Consider the following 21,066-nt stretch of genomic DNA (forward strand, 5'->3'; position numbering starts at 1 on the left):
CTGCCTCCCTCCCTCCATGCCTACCACCCAGCCTCTTCCTGCCTGCTTGCCTGCCTCTTGCCTGCCTGCCTCCCTCCCAAGCTCTGCCTGCCTGCCTCCCAAGCTGTGCCTACCTGCCTCCCTCCCAAGCTCTGCCTGCCTGCCTCCCTCCCTCCTTGCCTGTCCCTCCCTGCCTACCACCCAGCATCTGCCTTCCTCCTTGCCTCTCCCTCCCTGCCTACCTCCCAGCCTCTCCCTGCCTGCCTACATTTCAGCCTCTCCATCCCTGTCTGCCTGCCCATCCATCCACCAGTCAGCCATCACTAACACAACGAGTGCATTTAGAGCCGACATGGTGCACGGATGTTCTTTGATTGTGCAGATATGTCCAACAAAGTAACGGAATGAATACTCCAGCCTCATGACAAATCAAAACAATGTGTCGTGAATCTGTGACGTCACAGGGTAGAAGGCACTAGAGTGGTGGACCCAGTGGCTGTCTGTATAAAATATATCTTACCTGAACGTTGCTTGAAAAATTACCGACATTAAACTTCGGAAATACCGGAGCACCGGAAATAACGACCAGGGTATATACAGGCCCCATATAGGCCGTTAAATCGAGTGGATACTGTATACACACTCAGTACTCCCCGAGTGTGTGATATGCTGCGAAACAGCATATCAGAGTGGCACCTTGCACTCCACGCATCAGGTAATTAAGAAGCAATAAGATGCTTATCTTAACATACTAAGAAGGTAATTACCTGAGTGTAATTACCTAAGTGTAGTTACAGGATGAGACCTACGCTCGTGGTGTCCCGTCTTCCCAGCACTCTTTGTCATATAACGCTTTGAAACTACTGACAGTCTTGGCCTCCACCACCTTCTCCCCTAACTTGTTCCAACCGTCTACCACTCTGTTTGCGAAAGTGAATTTTCTTATATTTCTTCGGCATCTGTGTTTAGCTAGTTTATATCTATGACCTCTTGTTCTTAACGTTCCAGGTCTCAAGAAATCTTCCCTATAGATTTTATCAATTCCTGTTACTATTTTGTATGTAGTGATCATATCGCCTATTTTTCTTCTGTCTTCTAGTTTCGGCATATTTAATGCCTCTAACCTCTCCTCGTAGCTCTTGCCCTTCAGTTCTGGGAGCCACTTAGTAGCATGTCTTTGCACCTTTTCCAGTTTGTTGATGTGCTTCTTAAGATATGGGCACCACACAACTGCTGCATATTCTAGCCTTGGCCTAACAAAAGTCGTGAACAATTTCTTTAGTATATCGCCATCCATGTATTTAAAAGCAATTCTGAAGTTAGAAAGCGTGGCATAGGCTCCTCGCACAATATTCTTTATGTGGTCCTCAGGTGATAGTTTTCTATCTAGAACCACCCCTAGATCTCTTTCTTTATCAGAACTCTTTAAAGATTTCTCACATAATATATAGGTTGTGTGGGGTCTATGTTCTCCTATTCCACATTCCATAACATGGCATTTATTAACATTAAATTCCATTTGCCAAGTGGCGCTCCATGTACTTATTTTGTCCAGGTCTTCTTGAAGGGTGTGATGCATCTTCGCTTTTGTGATCTGCGTGTAGTGTTCCTGCATAATATGCACGCACATTTATCCTTCTCCCGTGATGCTGTGCCTGGCATATACTCCAGCATGTGTACCCCGAAGTTCTCATTACCCCGCAGTATATCTGTCGCTGCGTGTGGCATTGTTGCTTGCACCCCGCGCAGTACTATGGAGCCCTCCCTGCCATACTTTACCAGCAGCTGTGACACAACGCTGGCACTGAAGGTACGTATAGACGGTTTCCTGCCGGACTTCACCAGGTACATATTGAAGCAGTTGAGCACTGCAACATCCATGAGGTGGAAGAACAACATTTTCGTCCACTTTACAGACCCGCGCACGCATTCCACACCATCAAGAATCATGTCACATTTATCGACGAGGCGCATGTTCACGTTACAGTCTATGACACAGTCTGGCTTATACATGGGGTTGCGCGTCTGAAAATGGACCTTCCCACTGTCCAACATGGCACCGGTGTAAATTGTCGTCAGTATATTCACTTCGCATCTGTCCTTCCACCGCACTGACAGCATATTGTCACACTTGCACAGCTGGCACTTGCCCACGGATATACCTATACCGAACACTGGCATTTCCTTCCTGAGGATCTTCACAGTGCCGCATATGCTGGTGTTGTGGGCAAGGAGGTATCTGGTCAACAGGGGGGGGGGTAGTGTAATAGTTGTCTGTGAACAGTATATGCCCCCTGTTCAGCAACGGTTCCATCAGGGTTTTTACGACACTGCCAGAAAACCCGTGTTCATCTGTAGCTGGTATGTCGACGTCTGTACCAGAATACAAGATCATGTCCAGGACGATGCCAGTCTCACAGTCGCACAGCACGAAAAACTTCAGTCCAAAACGGTGCTGCTTGGAAGGGATATAATGCTTGAATGCCAGTCTGCCATTGAACAGTACAAGCGACTCGTCGATAACGACATTCTGTCCAGGTACAAAATAATCCCTGAACTTCCCTCGCAGGTCGCTGAATACCTTGCGTACCTTCCACAGTCTGTCGTGTCTGACCTCATTTGCATTGTTCTCAAAATGCAGGCACCTGAGAAGCAAGTGGAACCTATCCCGTGTAATATACCGGTTGAAGATGGGTGATGGAACAAGGCTGTCTTTGTTCCAATAGTCCTGGACGACAGCTTTCTCAGAGTGTTTCATCATCATGCATAGTGCCAGAAACACGTACATCTTGTCGATTGTCATATCCTTCCATCACGTGAGGCATGAGGCAGGTAATATGCTGCCGTCTATGAGGGTGTGGGCGTACATGTTTGTCTTGGTCACAAGATGCCTCATGAAGACATTGTCAAAATATGCCTGGAAATATTCCATGTCCGCCATATCATCATCGGTATATGGAAATAAAGCTTTAACACCAACATCGGTATTATCAAACGTTGGTATTTGAGGGACAAATGTAGTGTAATCCTCCCACACAAGTACACCAGGGAGTTTGGTGTTGGCGCCAACACCACGGCCAACACCACCACGAGCACCAAAACCACGGCTACGTCGTCTGCTGCTGGAGCTGCGTGAGGGTATGCTTGGCGCTTAGGCAGATTTTTGTACCGTAGGCCTATCACGAACACCTGATGTTGAGGGCCCCACTGTCGTCTTGCTGCGAGACACGCTGTCACCTGCCTCGACGTGTTGCTGAGGCAGCAAAGCCTCGCCTGGTACCACCTAGTACTCGGGTCGTCCACACTACTCGTATCGGAGTCAATGTCACTGAAGCCCGAGAAAGATTCGTCACGTCTACTGTCACTGAATAAACTAGCGTCTGGGGACATACATAATGGTGGTGAGGATAAGGGTGTTGACCTAGGGCGACGAGACAGGCCTGGCGAGGAGCGTGTATCGTACACGCTTTCCACATCATCCACTTGCGTCTCTCCCTCACTCGTATCAGACCTCTGTGTCAGATCTTTCTCTGGATCATAGTCCAGGTCATCATCCATAGCACCATCGTCGTACAAAATATCACGAATCTCTTCCTCAGAGTCGTTTTCCATGACTGCGGGTCACCGTGGAGCGGGAGCTGGTTGACGATGTGTCAGACATGGTTGCTGCTTGGAAACTGGGGCTCCCCACGGCCGCGAGGCATGCTGGAAATTTTTTTCAAGATGGCGGACAATCACTGGGGCCCCCAGCCATTCATTCCATACCCGCATCACCGTGCGCCACTTTTAAATCGAACGTGAAAAATACAAATAACCGGAGGTGTTCAGCGCACCCCAAGCGTGGGCCTGCAGGCACGTTGCGCAGTTAAAGAGTTAAATATTCCAAAACTAAAAGATAGAAGAAAAAGAGGTGATATGATCACTACGTACAAAATAGTAACGGGAATTGATAAAATTGATAGGCAAAAATTCCTGAGACCTGGAACTTCAAAAGCAAGAGGTCATAGATTTAAACTAAACAAAGGTGCCGAAGAAAATTAAATTTTTTAGAAGTGAATAAGAAAATTCACTTTCGCAAACAAGTAGGGTAGACGGTTGGAACAAGTTAGGTGAGAAGGTGGTGGAGGCCAAAAGCGTCAATAATTTCCAAGCATTATATGACAGAGTGCTTGGAAGACGGGACATCATGAGCATAGCTCTCATCCTGTAACTACACTTAGGTAATTATATAATTTATAGGTTGTGTGGGGTCTATGTTCTATTCCACATTCTATGTTCTATTCCACATGGCATTTGTTCACATTAAATTCCATTTGCCAAGTGGTGCTGATACACTTATTTTGTTCAGGTCTTCTTGAAGGGCAGGACAATCATGAATTTATGATGTCTGCCAGTACAATAGTCAGTTCTGCACATGCGGAGCACAGTGACTTAGAAAGGAAAATTATTATTATTAATAATTATATATCCTCCCCAAAGCAATGGAATAGTATAGGAAACACTTATTTAAGACATTCACTGGTTGAAAATATATATAGAAACAGCAGTGTTAAATGTTGAAAACAGTCTGGAACTCTATAAGATATACAAATGACCAATTTTGGGATATGAGTTTTGTGTGAAACATTATTGGAACCAAGCGAGTGCACACAGAGTGGAGCGCGGCAGCAAGTTGTCCATTCAGGTGGCGAATACTCCAGTGTCCAGTAGACGTCGGTGCGATGCTTGGGGTGGTCTTCTACAGTAATGATAAGTGCATTAACTGTACTAGTGTTTTTTTTCTTTGTTAGTTTAGGGATAGGAATTTTAGGAATGTGTGTCTTGTGTTATTTTGGGCTCATTCACCCACTATAAGGAGTACTGTAACACGTGGTTTAAACTCCATCAACCTTGGTCCTCGTTAGTAAAGTGATTAAGTGTAGAGACCTTATATTGTAAAAATCCATGCTACATTTGTATATTACCAAGAGAGTGTACAGTAAAATAATGACTAAGCCCAGATTTGTGTGGGACCAATAGTCAATTCATCCATCATGTATATGTTTGGTGAAGAGTATAACTCAATCTTAACAATCCAGTAATGTAATCGTGTGTTCCCATAGTTAATAAGTGTAGAATATTCCGGAGTTGTTCAACAAAGCCCATGTGTAAAGATTTGACCCACAGTGCACTTATTGTCCAACTTAGACTAAGAGTACTTGACCCTTCCCCAATTATCATATATGATACATACGTTTCCTTCCATTATTCATAGGAAAGTAAGGACGGGTTTTGTTAGTCATACTCTTGGGTATGACTTACAAGCAACCCTGCTGCTGCAAATGTTACCAAAAAATATTATCCCATACTCTGGGATATGTTTATAAAAAATATTGACCTTGCTGTGGATATGTTAATCTTTCAGTAATATTATCTAACTCTAATATTAACTCTAGAATAGCTAATACAAAGAATGTATGTAAATATTACATAATTTGTATTAGTAAATAAAGTACAGTGGTACCTCGCATAATGATCGCCCCAAAAGACGAACATTTTGGGTAACGAACGGCCTGATCGGCGTCAAATCGTCCCGTATGACGAATGCTCATTTGAGTAACGTCAACACCACATGGTAGGGTCGCGCTGCTTCTTGCACATTCTCAGACGCCTCCGACAGTGCCCATAAATTATGTTGTTTTTGTTTAAAGATGCTAATGATGATGGGATATAAAGGGGTGACTGCTGAGATGTTGCAAAGCATTGACGTTTTTGTAGAAAAAAAATGAAATTTCTGATACACAACAAATGTCAGAAAGGTTTGTTCGGTGTTCGGCAGGTAGGCTGTTCCATTATAACAATCTTTCTTTGTTTCAAATGTGTTCCATTTGTTTTGTATTTGTCATTTACGTCTCAATAATGGAGAAGCCTACTACCTTACATACACTGAACCATTATGACATTGTCCTTTCTTCAAATGTGTTCTATATTTATTTTTCCTTTGTCTTATAGCAAAAGGTTTGTTTGGTGGTCGGCAGGTAGGCTGCTCCATGTTTCTTACATAAAAAACGTAAATAATAAAAAAAATGAAGAATTTTGAAAACCAGAACAAATGTCAAAAAGGTTCGTTCGGTGGTCTACAGGTCGGCTGCTCCATGTTTCTTAAATAAAAAAAAATAAAAGAACTGTTGAAACAATTTGAAAAATGGACAAATGCCATAAAGGTTTGTTCAGTGTTTGTCGGGTAGGCTGCTCCATTATTGAGACGTAAGTGACAAATACAAACAAATGGAACACATTTGAAACAAAGAAAGATTATCATAATGGAGTAGCCTACCCAACAAACACTGAACGAACCTTTTGCTATAACGAATATGAAAGACTAGGGCTGCTGGCTGGGTTAGTACTGTGTGAGCAACCATTTGTGGCACACGCGCCTCTGGCTCTCAAACACCTGTCCAACACGGTGTTGAAAGTCTGCGCTCAGTCGGTGAAATTCAGTCCCTATTGTTTGAAGAACATAAGGGTCATAACATTGGTGAAGCTAGGCGCAATAAGGACTTAACACAATGGATGGATGCAAGTGATACAGCACCTATGAGGATGATACAGCGAGCGTATCCAGTTGTATCTCTGAGCCCCACCCTTGCCATCTCCAATTTATATAGATACATAGATGAATTGTTGTCTGCATTCAGTGATGATGCATCTGATACAAGTAGCATAGATGAACAGTGTTAGCAGCTTCCATGGTGGTGTTGTCCATAGATATTTTTCAAGAATACCTGAATCTCTTCCTGACTGACTTACACTCTTTGAGGCTAGCTGAATCTCTTCCTGTGTGGGACCTTAAAAAGCGATCTTTTCAAGATTACCTTACAAATTGAGCTTTTCCTATAATCGTTTCAATACTACCTTATGCTTTACAAGCTAGGATACATACCACCTACAAGTACTAAAGCCAAGGGTGCACGCGAGTGCGTTACGTGCAAGCACACAGAACGATGAAACAGGAAACGAAAATCTAGCTGTAGCTGGTGCAACGAGAGCAAAGTCGTGCTGTATACTATGGACTACTTCGTTGACTATTACGCACCTCCAAAGTACTGAGTGTGTAATACAGTGTGTTCCTGTGTAAATAGTATGTGAAACTGTACATATTGTAATATTAGTGAATTTTTACCACGTAATATTATGAAAATAAACATTTATTGTGGACACATTACTGACACATGTGACACAGTTACCATGGAAAATTATGAACATTCTACTGTATACATATTGTAAAGGTCACAAATATGCATCATATACGATAAAAAAACAAATAAAACCGCATTGGAAATACATAAAAAAATATTTGAAAATATATTTGTGGCAACATGCAGTGCTTGAATGGCCTGCGCGACCGTGTCTGGGAGCTTCACACACGGACGACTAGCCCCTGATGACATCACAGCGCACATTGTCCACGTCCTCACAGCCAAAGTAAGTGGAATTTGCTAATTATATTTACATAGACATGTTCAGGGAAGGTAATTTATCCTTTTACAAAGAAAAAGGATGTCTTTGGGAACATTTGATGTCATGCACACTGGGGGAATCTCACAATAAACACAGTGCATCACAGTTGTTACATGGAGGACACTCGTTTTGTATGACGTCCGTTTCATATGACGAACATGGAATGGATTAAATTCGTTATGCGAGGTACCACTGTACTGTAATATTACTTTTTTGTTGTAAATACATCTAGCTTAACCAAATATTCTTTTCCACAGGATAACAAGCCAGAGAAATGTTCAGTGTGTTATAACGATTATGATGACAATCAACTACGGCCTCGCACACTGCCGTGCGGCCACACATTCTGCTCCCAGTGTATTGACAATGCTATCAAGAATGGTCAGCTGACCTGCCCCAGCTGCCATGCCCAGCACACTGCCATATCCGCTACTCAGTTCCCAATTAGCTATGCTGTGGAGGCTTTTGTTAGGAAACTCAAAAATATCCAGCAAACACTAGAGAAAACTGTACCCGCAAAAAAGAAGTTACGTTCCATGTTGCAGGAGCAGAAGAGCAGCATTAGTAGCCTCATTACTAGCTGTGAAGAGGTACTGTCCCAGCTGGAGGAGTACCGGGGGCAGCTGGGGGACTGGAAGACTCACCACCTCCAGCTCCAGGACAGACTCTATGCTCTGGTAGAGCAGAACAAGTCAGCAATGAAGCTCTTGGAACTGGAGGATACCAGTGTGGTGGATATGACAACACAAGGAGAGGAAGGGAAGACTCAGCTGCAGGCCATGTTGGGGAGCCTCGACACAGTCAACACCCCACAGGAGGTTGACACAACCATAGACACAGCTGATGAGTGCAGCACGAAAATAAAAGATTGGCTGGAGAAGTGCCAGGAACTCTTCCCAGATGTCAAGACTGTCCACACCTCAGTGAAGGTACGTTGCTGAAGGTCACATTGTTCTCACCCAACTGAGTGTAGTATTGCCTCTATATAAACACTTTTGACATGGACACACATCAAGATGAGAGCAGACTTTATATATAACAAATTTTTTGCTCTAACACTTGAAACAGTTTTATTAATAAAGTCAACTGTCATCTTGGTGTTTCTCTACACTGTGGTCAGTGTAGAGAAACAACATTACTTATATTTTTTAGTTACTTTACTCAGAGCCTAATGCTTCATTATAGTCCATTTACTTTACTCAAAGCTTGATGCTTCATTGTAGTCCAGTTACTTTACTCAGAGCCTGATGCTTCATTATAGTCCTGTTCCATTATTAATGTTTGTGTTGGTAATGACAGGTGCAGGAGACCATCAGGGACGTCCTGGAGATGATGACCACAGAGACAGGTGCCACAGCTGACCCCGTACACCTGGGAGACTCAGCCTCCAGCATCATGCATAAAGTTCAGCAAATCATTAGAGAGATCCACCAGAAGCAATTAACAGTAAGTTTTTTTATTTGCTCTCATAGGTCATATCACAAGATATTGAGTTGCGTTTTGAGGAGAGGAAGCCTGTTCTTAGGTTTATCAAGGCTCCCTAAGGTCAACTATTGACTTTCCTTAACATACAATCCACAAAAGTTGCCTAACTCCTGGATAAATATTTACTGGTAGGTGAACCTCATGAGGCAACAGGTGAAAGGAAACATGTGAACCATTTCTGTCCTGCAAGGTAATTGAACCCGTGATCCTCTATTGAACCCGGGATCCTGGCTCCCCTCACAGAGGCGCAGAGAGCAAGTGACATTCCACCAACCTACCGGGAAAGTATCCAGGAAGACAGCGAACCAAAACAGACCACTGCCGGGTATAAAGACACTGAAAACTTGAAACTGCCATCAAACTCCCAAACAAGGCCAGCACCAAGCCACCCCCCCCCCCCTCCCTGCCAGTAGAGGGAGGCTGGAGTTACTGGTCCAGCACCAACCCCCCTGCCAATAAAGGGGGGCTGGAGCTACAGGTTCTGCACCAACCCCCTGCCAGTAGTGGAGGGGGGGGGGGGCCGGAGCTACAGGTCTGGCACCAAATCCCCCCCCCATCCCTCCCAGTAGAGGGATGCTGGAGTTACTGGTCCAGCACCAACCCTTTGCCAGTAGACGGGGGCTGGAGCTAGAGTGATTAGGAATCACTAGCTTGAAAGAGTGATTAGGAATCAAATTTCTAATTTTATGGAAAACAATGAATTGCACAATCCAGGACAACATGGATTTAGAGCATGAAGATCCTGTCTGTCGCAGTTACTCAACCACTATGACAAAATCATAGAAGCCCTAGAAGAAAAGCAAAATGCAGACGTTGTATACACAGACTTTGCAAAGGCGTTCGACAAATGTGACCATGGGGTGATAGCTCACAAAATGAGGTCAATGGGAATAACTGGAAAAGTAGGACGCTAGATACTCAATTTCCTGTCGAAAAGAGCACAAAGAGTAACAGTCAATCAGATAAAATTGAGTCCAAACGATGTTAAAAGCTCTGTACCTCAAGGTACAGTCCTTGCACCGCTACTGTTCCTTATTCTCATATCTGATATAGACAAAAATACACGTCACAGCTTCGTGTCGTCCATTGCAGATGACACAAAAATCAGCATGAAAATTACCTCTGCTGAAGACATTGAAAAACTACAAGCAGATGTCAACAAAGTTTTCGATTGGGCAGCAGAAAATAACATGATGTTTAACAGTGATATATTTCAGGTACTCAGGTATGGCAAAAACGAGGATCTGAAACATAATACAGGGTACAAAACACAATCGAATCATCCCATAGTAGAAAATCAGCATGTCAAGGATTTGGGAATAATGACGTCCGACGATCTAATGTTTAGGGGAGCATAACCAAGCAAATATCTCGTCAGCCAGAAAAATGATAGGATGGATTATGAGAACTTTCAAATCCAGGGATCCCATCACAATGGTTGTACTCTTCAAAGTCACTTGTGTTGTCCCGTCTCGAGTACTGTTCAGTACTCACTTCCCCCTTTAGAGCAGGAGAGATTGCTGAAATAGAGGGAATACAGAGAACATATATGGCACGCATAGACGAGATAAAACACCTAAATTATTGGGATCGTCTCAAAGCTCTCCAAATGTACTCTTTAGAAAGGAGACAAGAGAGATACCAAATAATATACACATGGAAAATACTGGAGGGCCAGGTCCCAAATCTACACAGTAAAATAACAACGTACTGGAGTGAACGATATGGAAGAAAATGCAAGTTTGAACCAGTGAAGAACAGAGGTGCCATAGGCACAATCAGAGAGCACTGTATAAACATCAGAGATCCGCGGTTGTTCAACGTCCTCCCAGTGACTATAAGAAATATTGCCGAAACAACCTTGGACATCTTCAAGAGAAAACTGGACTCTTTTCTAAGAGAAGTTCCGTATCAGCCGGGCTGTGGTGGGTATGTGGCCCTGTAGGCCACTCCAAGCAACAGCCTGGTGGACCAAACTCTCAGAAGCCGAGCCTGGCCTTGGGCCAGGCTTGGGGAGTAGAAGAACTCCCAGAACCCCATCAAGCAGGCATCAAGCAGGTACAGGTCTAGCACCAACCCCCCTGCCAGTAGAGGGGGGCTGGAGCTACAGGTCCAGCACCAACCTCCCATGCCAGTAGAGGGTATCTGGAGCTACAGGTCCTGCACCAACCCCACTGCCAGTAGAGGGGGGGAGGGGCTGGAGCTACAGGTCCAGCACCAACCCTCAGCCAGTAGAGGGGAGCTGGAGCTACAAATCCAACACCAACCCCCCCCCCCCCTGCCAGTAGAGGTGGGTTGGAGCTACAGGTCCAGAACCAACCCCCTGCCAGTAGAGGGGTGGAGCTGGAGCTACAGGTCCAGCACCAACCCCCTGCCAGTAGAGAGGGGCTGGAGCTATTGGTCCAACACTAACCCCCTGCCAGTAGAGAGGGGCTGGAGCTAATGGTCCAACACTAACCCCCTGCCAGTAGAGGGGGGTTGGAGCTACAGGTCCAGCACCAACCCCTGTGCCAGTAGAGGGGGGCTTGAGCTACAGGTCCACCACAAACCCCCCTGCCAGTAGAAGGGGGGGGGCTGGAGCTACAGGTACAGCACCAACCCCCTGCCAGTAGAGGCTGGCTGGAGCTACAGGACCAGCACCAACCCCCTGCCAGTAGAGGAGGGATGGAGCTACAGGTCCAGCACCAACCCCCCTGCCAGTAGAGAGGGCTGGAACTATAGGTCCAGCACCAACCCCCCTGCCAGTAGAGGGGGCCTGGAGCTACAGGTCCAGCACCAACCCCCTGCCAGTAGAGGGGGCCTGGAGCTACAGGTCCAGCACCAACCCCCTGCCAGTAGAGAGGGGGGGGGCTGGAGTTACAGGACCAGCACCAACCCCCCTGCCAGTAGAGTTGGGATGGAGCTACATGTGCAGCACCAACCCCCTGTCAGTAGAGGGGGGGGCTGGAGCTCCAGGTCCATACCAACCCTATGCCAGTAGAGGGGGGGCTGGAGCTACAGGAGCAGCACTAACCCCCTGCCAGTAGAGGGGGGCTGGAGCAAATGCTCCAAAACCAACCCCCTGCCAGTAGAGGGGGCTGGAGCTACAGGTCCAGCACCAACCCCCTGCCAGTAGAAGGGGGCTGGAGCTACAGGTCCTGCACCAACCCCCTGCCAGTAGAAGGGGGCTGGAGCTACAGGTCCTGCACCAATCCCCCTGCCAGTAGAGGGGGACTGGACCTACAGGATCAGCACCAACCCCCTGCTAGTAGAGGGTAGCTGGAGCTACAGGTCCAGCACCAACCCCCTGCCAGTAGAGGGGGGCTGGAGCTACAGGTCCAGTGCAAACCCCCCCTGCCAGTAAAGGGGGGGGGGGCATGAGCTACAGGTCCAGCACCAACCTCCTGCCAGTAGAGGGGCGCTGGAGCTACAGGTCCAGTGCAAACCCCCCCTGCCAGTAAAAGGGGGGGGGGGCATGAGCTACAGGTCCAGCACCAACGCCCTGCCAGTAGAGGGGGGCTGGAGCTACAGGTCCAGCACCAAGCCCCCTTCCAGTAGAGGGGTGCTGGAGCTACAGGTCCTGCACTAACCCCCTGCTAGTAGAGGGGGGCTGGAGCTACAGGTCTAGAACCAACCTCCTGCCAGTAGAGGAGAGATGGAGCTACAGGTCCAGCACCAATCCCCCTGCCAGTAGAGGGGGGGGGGGGGGCTGGAGCTACAGGATCAGCACCAATACCCTGCTAGTAGAGGGGTGCTGGAGCTACAGGTCCAGCACCAACCCCCTGCCAGTAGAGGGGTGCTGGAGTTACAGGTCCAGCACCAACCCCCTGCCAGTATAGGGGGCTGGAGCTACAGGTCCAACACCAACCCCCCTGCCAGTAGAGGGGGGCTGGAGCTACCATTCCAGCACCAACCCCCTGCCAGTAGAGGGGGACTGGAGCTACAGGTCCAGCAATCATGCCCTGCCAGTAGAAGGGAGGGGGCTGGAGGTGCAGGTCCAGCACAATGGGGCTGACACTGACCTCAGGTGATAATGGGGCTGACACTGACCACAGGTGATAATGGGGCTGACACTGTCCACAGGTGATAATGGGGCTGACACTGACCACAAGTGATAATGGGGCTGACACTGACCACAAGTGATAATGGAGGGGCTGACACTGACCACAGGTGATAATGGGACTGACACTGACCACAGGTGATAATGGGGCTGACACTGCCCACAGGTGATAATGGGGCTGACACTGTCCACAGGTTGAGGACCTCCACAGGATGAGGGAGCCCGTCAAGAGTCTGGTGGAAGCTGGCTGGGTGTTGGCCGTCAAGAGGCTGATGGAGGCTGGCCGGGTGTTGGCCGTCAAGAGGCTGGTGGAGGCTGGCCGGGTGATGGCCGTCCAGGAAGACCAAGATGGCTGCCGCTCCGCCAGGATAACTCTACAAGACGGACAGCTGTACCTCCACCCACTCCTGCGTCAGCCCATGCCCGCCCACGCCTACACCCTCCAGGTTACTTTATTACACCCACTTTTCTTACTGACTTACTGAGTTTTGATAATTAATATGATAACATTTTGTTATACAGTTATCAGCATGAATTATTTCATTTTCTGCAGGAGAGTGAGGTTGTGGGCATGCTGGACCCCTCCTGCACCCTGGCGTTCCTTGACCTCGGGTGGGCAGGGTCAACAAGAGGGCGGGTCACCATCCGGCTGACCCCTGACACTCCTCTGGCCAGACAGTTTGTGTTGTTGTGTACGGGCCAACGGGGCCACACCTATCACAACACTAAACTGTTGCAGGTGGGGAACAAAGGTCAGCCGGAGGAGTGGGTGGCCGGCGGAGACTACAAGAGTAATGATGGTGAGGAAGAAACCCCACTGCTGCCTAACTTCCAGGGGCAGTACCGGGAGTCACTCCGGGCAGGCGCTGTGTTTGCCTGGTATGGGCCAGGGGGTCCCAGGAGTGCACAGTTCACCATCACCACCAGGGACCGCCAGGGTGGTTACCAGTGGTCACGTGTCTTCGGTGATGTAGTGAGCGGCCTGGATGTGGTGAGGGCAGCAGTCAACCACAGTGACATTACGGAGGTGACTGTGGTGGACTGTGGTGTTGTGCTGCCACTCTAGTTCACTGTACCATCACTACTATGGTGTTGAGCTGCCACTATAGTTCACTGTACCATCACCACTGTGTGGTTGTGTTGCCACTCTAGTTCACTGTACCACCACCATCACTACTGTGGTGTTGTGCTGCCATTCTAGTTCACTGTACTTCAACCATCACCATGGACTGTGGGTTTTGATGAAAATGTAATTTAAGGACATACCTATATCACTATGTCATCATAACTTCACTCTGGTATTTAACTCATATACCTGACAATCATGGCTGTATCACCATCAATGCTATATCTTTTCAGTAAGGTCACCTATGATTGCTGTTTCACTATGGCTTCACTATCACTTCTATATCACCATCACCTCAGGCCCCACACTTGGGGTCATATGCTGATCATGTTGAGTAACAAATTGTTGGTGTCACTATATGACAGCTGTTGTCACTGTTTTATCACCAATAGCTCACTATCACATAACACTCACTGCTACACCAACATCATTTCTCTTTCACTGCATTATCACCTCACACTGATATATTTCCTCCTTACATTGACTGATATATCACTGCTACAGCACCACTACCTCACCATCACTGCTATATCACCATCACCTCACTATCACTCAGGTGTGTTGTGATATTACCATACTGGACCATGGTGTGTTGTGATATTACCATACTGGTCCATGGTGTGTTGTGATATTACCATACTGGACCATGGTGTGTTGTGATATTACCATACTGGACCATGGTGTGTTGTGATATTACCATACTGGACCATGGTGTGTTGTGATATTACCATACTGGACCATGGTGTGTTGTGATATTACCATACTGGTCCATGGTGTGTTGTGATATTACCATACTGGACCATGGTGTGTTGTGATATTACCATACTGGACCATGGTGTGTTGTGATATTACCATACTGGACCATGGTGTGTTGTGGTATTACCATATGGGTGTGAGGTGGTGTTATGACCACACATACACCAGTATGATCATACTGTAGCTGGTGTATGATGTGCTCAAACTGTATAGTGATGTCTTGGCTGATTAGCCTAGTATCACGAATATTAATTTATGTAGTTATTCTTTTTTCGACAACACACTAGTATTAAATGTGTATTGCCAATGTATTCCACATATATCTATGTATATTATATATATGTACCATAAGTCCTTGTCATGTATTTGTGGATATATATTAGAAGTCTTGTGAATAGCAGTAGCCTAATGTGATGTAGCTTGAAAAACATCCGTATATGCTTATATTATGGAATGCTAAATAATGCTGTATAGGAAATATTATGTGAACTATGATGGAGAATGTATAAATTTAGGTCTCTGATGTATTACTGTCATGTATACTGTGTAATTTCCCTTTCATTATTGTTCATTACATTGTCCTCTAACATTAAATTAGATTTTGACACTGCGAGATGTATACCTCATAGACAGGGTTTTGATACACATGTTGTATATATATATATACTTTATATTGTATTCATGTACACTTAAGTATAATGGCTGGCGGGCAGACGTCTTAAAATCCTCCTTCCTCCCCTCCCCCTCCCTGAGAACCGACTCCCGCCAGTGTTACCATGTCTTGCCAATATGAATTCTTTAACATATTTTTATATCATGAAATAATCTTTAATGTACTGAATTATTGGTATGTATTATTATGTAAGGTTGTGTATCATAGTCTTTATTTTGTTGATATATGAATTAGTTCTTGATCGAAATATGTCTGTATATGAGCTTGAGATATTTGAAAGGGAGGAGACAGCTGACTCATAGAGGTGGATGTAATGTATACCATGGTTCAATTCTACCATTGTGCATCCTTTATACCAGGTGGTAGGTGCTGTATTTGATTTTGATTTCTCATACTTCATTTGTTAATGGTTGTGATACCACCACCACCACCCTGTATTGGTATTAGGAGCATAATAGACGCAGTGTCCCACTGCGTCAGGATAGAGCCTGGCGTCAGCTAGTGCTGGTTGTATGCAGTTTTAAGACATGTTGATGATCATGCCCAGCTTTGAGAAGCTGGATAAATCATTGAGTGTGAGTTTTAAGATTGCATTCTTTTTTTTTTTATGTTAATGCCAAGTAAACTGGAATATTTTTGTTAGCCTTTCACTCCCCTAGACATTTATTGATATTTGGCCATGCTATGTTTTCCATTGAGGCTGTAGGTTACTCCCCCTTAATATATATATATATTTCTTGGGGGAGCCCCATCTGCTCCCTGGAGCTTTACCAGGCTGATATGCTAATGTCAGACTTTGGCATCAGTCATGTGTACGGAGTTGTAGGGCCTACCGGGGACCACGAGCCAGAACCTGGCCCCCTCTGAGAGGCAAGGGGAGCAATGGCCTATAGAAACCCCCGTGTGGTTGGAAGCATTCTATGTCTGCCATCGACCGGGTCAAGCATCTAGAAAGGTAAGCATTCCAAAACAAACCCCTATTCTGGTGAAAATTTCTACCTAAAACCGAACTAGTGGATAGAACTCCTCAACAGAAACAAGCAAACTAGTATGGCATCACACATCACCGCGCCGCTGTCTGCGCAGCTCCCCCCTCTCTGGGAAGGGGAAGAGGGAGCCCCAGACCTCCCACGCCGGCTATCCACCCATCAGTTCTTCGGCTGATGCTATAGGCACTAGTTATGTGCTCCGGCTCCAGTGGTTGTTTCAGCACTGTACCTGGAGTGTGGTGTCTGTTTTCTAGGTGGTGCGTGAGCCGGGAGTGATTCTCCAGTACTTGGGCTGCATGCGCCTAGGGTTCCCTTTCCTACGTGCCCTGTAAGTACTGCTCTTGGGGCTTGGGGCCACCTTCCACAAGTTCCTTGGGTCCTGCCCCAGCTAGGCCGTTTACTACTTGGTTTTCGGCCGCTCTTTGTGTGCTCGGGTGTTGTCTCCCTTGTTCGCCTTAAAGTAAGGGACAGTTTTGCACTGGTGGGGCGCAGGGTACTGTGCAGCTTGTCTTTACCAATCATGGCGGCCCGCTCTGTTCCGCTTGGGTACGCTGTCCTCTTGTGGGGTTTTCTCTTTCTTTTTGTTTATCTACCTGGTGGGGGGGGGGGGGTCTGCCTTCGATCTTGCCCCCTGTGTCCCGAGTATTTTCTGGTGGTACCCCCTGCTAGGTCCCCGTGAGTGTACATGTCCCGGGGGTTCAGCTCTTAGAAAGTTGTTTGGTAGCTTTGGGTGCCGGTCAGCAGTACCCTGCCTGGGATTACTTGAGCGCTAGTCCTCATAGTAAACGCTCGGGACCCTGGGAAACCCCTGGGGGCGCGTGGGTTCGATGGATGTGACCCCAGAGTCTCCCCTCACTTCCAGTGAGTTTGAGGGTTGCTCTCACCCTTTGTCTCTGGGTGACTCTCTGTTTTGCCTCCGTCTGCTGCCTGTGGGGTCGGTGACACCTTCGACCCAGAGTCCTGCAAGTTTGGTTGCTCGTTGTGGCTCGGTTACCCAGTTGTGCTGACTAAGCGGGTGCGGGCAGCAGGGGCATTGCACTTTGAGCCTTGGTGGTGGCAACGCTCTTGTAGTTTACTCCCCGGGAGCCTCGGGGCTGCCCCGTTTTGGTTCGTGTTGGGACTTGGGGGGGGTGTTGGTTGCTTCAGTTCCTTCCACGCCCCCTTGTCTTTCCCCTATATCCCCCTTCCTGCCTGCATCCGGTTCCTTACCGTCTGTAGGTTCGGGGCGGGGTTTGATGGTGTTGAGACTCGGGCAGTCTCTGGGAATTCCCCTTCCGGGGTAGTGACGGGGGCATTTGAGCCTGTTCCTCCAGCCGTGTTGTAAGAGTCTGCCAGTGGGCTCCCTTCCTTAGTGTTTTCGCGGCTGCCCCGGTTTTCTGGTACGGCTGGGGCTTTGGGGGGACAGCTTGGCCCTGGGGCCTGTCATGTAGGTTCCCGGGGCTGACTTGGGGAGGCCTTAGTCCCGTAGAACCCCATGGGGTTTTTTATCCCCCTCTAGGTGGGGCTTGTGGTTACCCGGAGTGGGGTCTTTCCTCCCCACTCGCCATATGTGCTGTTGGGCGTCGGCCCCTCCCTGGGCTTGGTTCCTTGGCCTTTGAGTCTGTTGGTTCAGTCCTGTGGATGGATGTTTCCTCCCACCCTTTTTTTTTGGGGACGGTGTTTTCGTCATGTTTCCCCGTTCTTGGGGTTCTACGTGACTTCTGGTCTCGGGTGCGCCTGCGCCTTTGTGTGCCTTCGAGATTAGTGTTGGCTTCTATGTTCTCGAGGGTTCGGGATGGTTTTCGCTACTTCCCACATTGTTGGAACGTCTGTCGGCTCCTCGTCTCTATGGCCGTTTTGGGCTACTTTGTCCAAGGTGCTGTCTCTGCCTTACCATATACCTAATGTTCTCTCATTCATATAATTTCCTAAATAATCCGTCAAGTCTCCATGCACTTATGCAAGCATCTACCTCAGTATTATTACAAAATTTTACTCTTAAATCTAATCTTACCCTATTCTTTTTAAATGTTAAATTTAATTGTATTGATTTATGTCATTTATTGAAATCAATTATTGATCTCATTTTGTTCTCTTAATTAAGTTCATACTAATTGTAGGTTATAAACTAAGCTAAATAAAATTTATTATCTTTAAGATTATTTTACTTTACAATTATCATTTGTCAAATTTTTTATATATTCATCTTGACAGTCATTACTGATTTTTTGTTCTCTCCACCAAACTTGTGTATCCTTCATGGCTATGTAGTGACCTTTATTTTACTTCCAATTGTTTCAATTCCCTTGTTTACTTGCATTTATTGTTGTGTTTTGCTATAATTATTCTCTAATTTTAGTAGACTTAGTACTTTGTAAGCTTTTATTGTATTGTTATATTATTGTATTGTTGTGTTTTGCTATAATTACTTTCTATTTTACAGCAGATTTAGTTTTCATCTGTTCCTGTAATTGCTTATCTTATTGTATCGTGACATTATTTTATCTATATGCTTATTGATATTGATCCTGATCGAAATCATCTGTCCCATATCCACACAAATCAGCACATTGATCATCATTATTGCAGGTATTACACAGCAAATCTTGCAAATAACAAACAAATAAATAGCACCCTGCTTATCAGTTTACAACCAAAATGTTAGGTCACTTGGTAAACATTTTGATGATATAAATGCACTACTTACAGCACTAGGTACTAAATTATCATTCATCATTTTAACAGAAACTTGGCTAAGTAATGACTATACCCAACTCTACAATTTAGCTGGTTACAAAGCCATTCATAACTGCAGGCCTAATAAAAAAGGTGGTGGCACAGCAATATATTACAAAGATACCTTAATTTGCAATAGTGTTATTAGTGATAGAGACGACTATTGTGAATATACCTTTGCCCTAAGTTCTAAAGTAAATCCCTTAATCCTCCCTGACTATCGGTGCCATCTACAGATTTCCTAATACCAACATAGCTTCATTCTCAGACAACGTAAGGAACCTTATCATAAATAACAATCTCAACAAAAATCACATCATTCTGGGAGGTGATTTCAATATTGACCTGGGTCTTCAAAACAACCCTCAAGTTGACTATTTCCGTAACAGCATGCACTCCTGTATGCTAATCCCCACAATCACCAAGCCCACCCAAGTCACTCAAACATCTGCCACTACCCTGGATCACCTATGGACTAATATAACAGCTAACTTTACATCTGGGGTAATTTATGACAGAACAACTGACCACTATCCTACCTTCTTCATAGCAAACATGGACATAACACCACCAGAAACCAAGAAACTCTCATTCAGGCTACACAGTGATACAGCTTTAGGCAATCTCTCTAATGCACTTCACAATATTAACTGGGAATCTGAATTTAATAATACACAGGATATAAACTCATTAACTAACCTCTTTCTCTCCAAAACTCTAAGCCTCTACAACACTCACTGTCCCCTCCTTACCAAACAAGTAACTGATAAAAGAAAAAATAACCCTGTCATGTTCACAGAAAATGGTACCATCCGTTTTCTATGTGCGGCGGCTGAGACGCCAGAGAGATAGAAGGTAAACAAGAGCGTACAGGACGCCCACCAAGCTTGGTAGCTACTAGTCATGTAATCATATTAAGTATTAAAGTCAGTAACCAAGTCATGACTTTACATCAACCCTACAACCAAGACTTCCTCAGTAACACACAAACACCACATTGGCGACAAGGATGAACTGTGAACGCAGGTATTTGTTCAGTTTCAAACACAAGGGAGAAGCATGCATGCTGCCTGGAGGAGGAAGAGAAGCTGTGAGCGCCATACCCGATGCTGTATGCTAACCGATGCTGTGTGCTAACCAATGCTGTGTGCTAAACGATGCTGTGTGCTAACCAATGCTGTGTGCTACCCAAGCTGTGTGCTACCCAAGCTGTGCTGAAGAAACAGTACTGAGGAATCTGCCGACGTTGTGTACGAAACGACGCATTGATGTGTACAAAACCTGATGTTTTGGTTACGAAACGACGCTTCGTGCTACAAAATTCATCACACTGAATTGACTGCTGTACCAACTGCTGCACCAACTGCTGCACCAACTGCTGTACCAACTGCTGTGCTGCTGCTGTGAGTAGGAACAACACATGTACACAAGGGCTAGGTAAGAAGTCAGTTGCTGCTATATTGTGCACTGTTGTGAACTTTTGCATTAAAATGCTTGTGTGCTTTGCAAAATTAAAGTAATTACAGTGAATTCTTGACTAACATATACAGTGCAGTAAGTGTTTAATATTCTGAGGAACATTTAAGTGATAAGTTACATTTATTCAGTAAAAATGGCAAATATACCTCAGTTTCCTGCATTTGATCCTGACTGTGACCAGACAAACCTGTCACAGAGGTGGGTCAAATGGCTTAAAAGGTTTGAAAATTTGTTGATAGTTTCTGACATCAAAAGTGCTGAAAGAAAGCGTGCCTTTCTATTTCATTATGCAGGTGATAGAGTTTGTGACATCTTTGACACACTG

General features: G+C 45.9%; 2 protein-coding genes across 2 annotated transcripts; one reads left to right on the forward strand and one right to left on the reverse strand.

Moving 5' to 3' along the window:
- Positions 1-1,521: 1,521 nt before the first annotated feature.
- LOC138365069 (piggyBac transposable element-derived protein 4-like) lies at positions 1,522-2,767 on the reverse strand. Its single transcript, XM_069325177.1, has 2 exons — positions 2,367-2,767; positions 1,522-2,218 (listed from the first exon to the last, which is right to left on the reverse strand). Exons 1-2 carry the CDS (start codon positions 2,765-2,767, stop codon positions 1,522-1,524), a joined length of 1,098 nt encoding a protein of 365 aa, XP_069181278.1.
- A 4,975-nt stretch (positions 2,768-7,742) lies between these two features.
- On the forward strand, positions 7,743-16,195 carry LOC138364927 (uncharacterized). Its single transcript, XM_069325012.1, has 4 exons — positions 7,743-8,408; positions 8,779-8,925; positions 13,198-13,449; positions 13,557-16,195. The coding sequence occupies exons 1-4, from the start codon at positions 8,016-8,018 to the stop codon at positions 14,067-14,069; spliced, it is 1,305 nt and encodes a 434-aa protein (XP_069181113.1). The 5' UTR covers positions 7,743-8,015; the 3' UTR covers positions 14,070-16,195.
- The last annotated feature ends 4,871 nt before the right edge of the window (positions 16,196-21,066 follow it).

This window comes from Procambarus clarkii, chromosome 15 (assembly GCF_040958095.1).
Source record: "Procambarus clarkii isolate CNS0578487 chromosome 15, FALCON_Pclarkii_2.0, whole genome shotgun sequence".
Taxonomy (NCBI): Eukaryota; Metazoa; Arthropoda; class Malacostraca; order Decapoda; family Cambaridae; genus Procambarus; species Procambarus clarkii.

Coding starts and splice junctions, on each gene's coding strand:
- LOC138365069 (XM_069325177.1), bottom strand. CDS start 2,767: ATGTACGTGTTTCTGGCACTATGCATGATGATGAAACACTCTGAGAAA. Junction 2,219..2,366: donor ATCGTCCTGGACATGATCTT/GTATTCTGGTAC, acceptor CCTGTTGACCAG/ATACCTCCTTGCCCACAACA.
- LOC138364927 (XM_069325012.1), top strand. CDS start 8,016: ATGTTGCAGGAGCAGAAGAGCAGCATTAGTAGCCTCATTACTAGCTGT. Junction 8,409..8,778: donor CTGTCCACACCTCAGTGAAG/GTACGTTGCTGA, acceptor TGGTAATGACAG/GTGCAGGAGACCATCAGGGA. Junction 8,926..13,197: donor TCCACCAGAAGCAATTAACA/GTAAGTTTTTTT, acceptor CACTGTCCACAG/GTTGAGGACCTCCACAGGAT.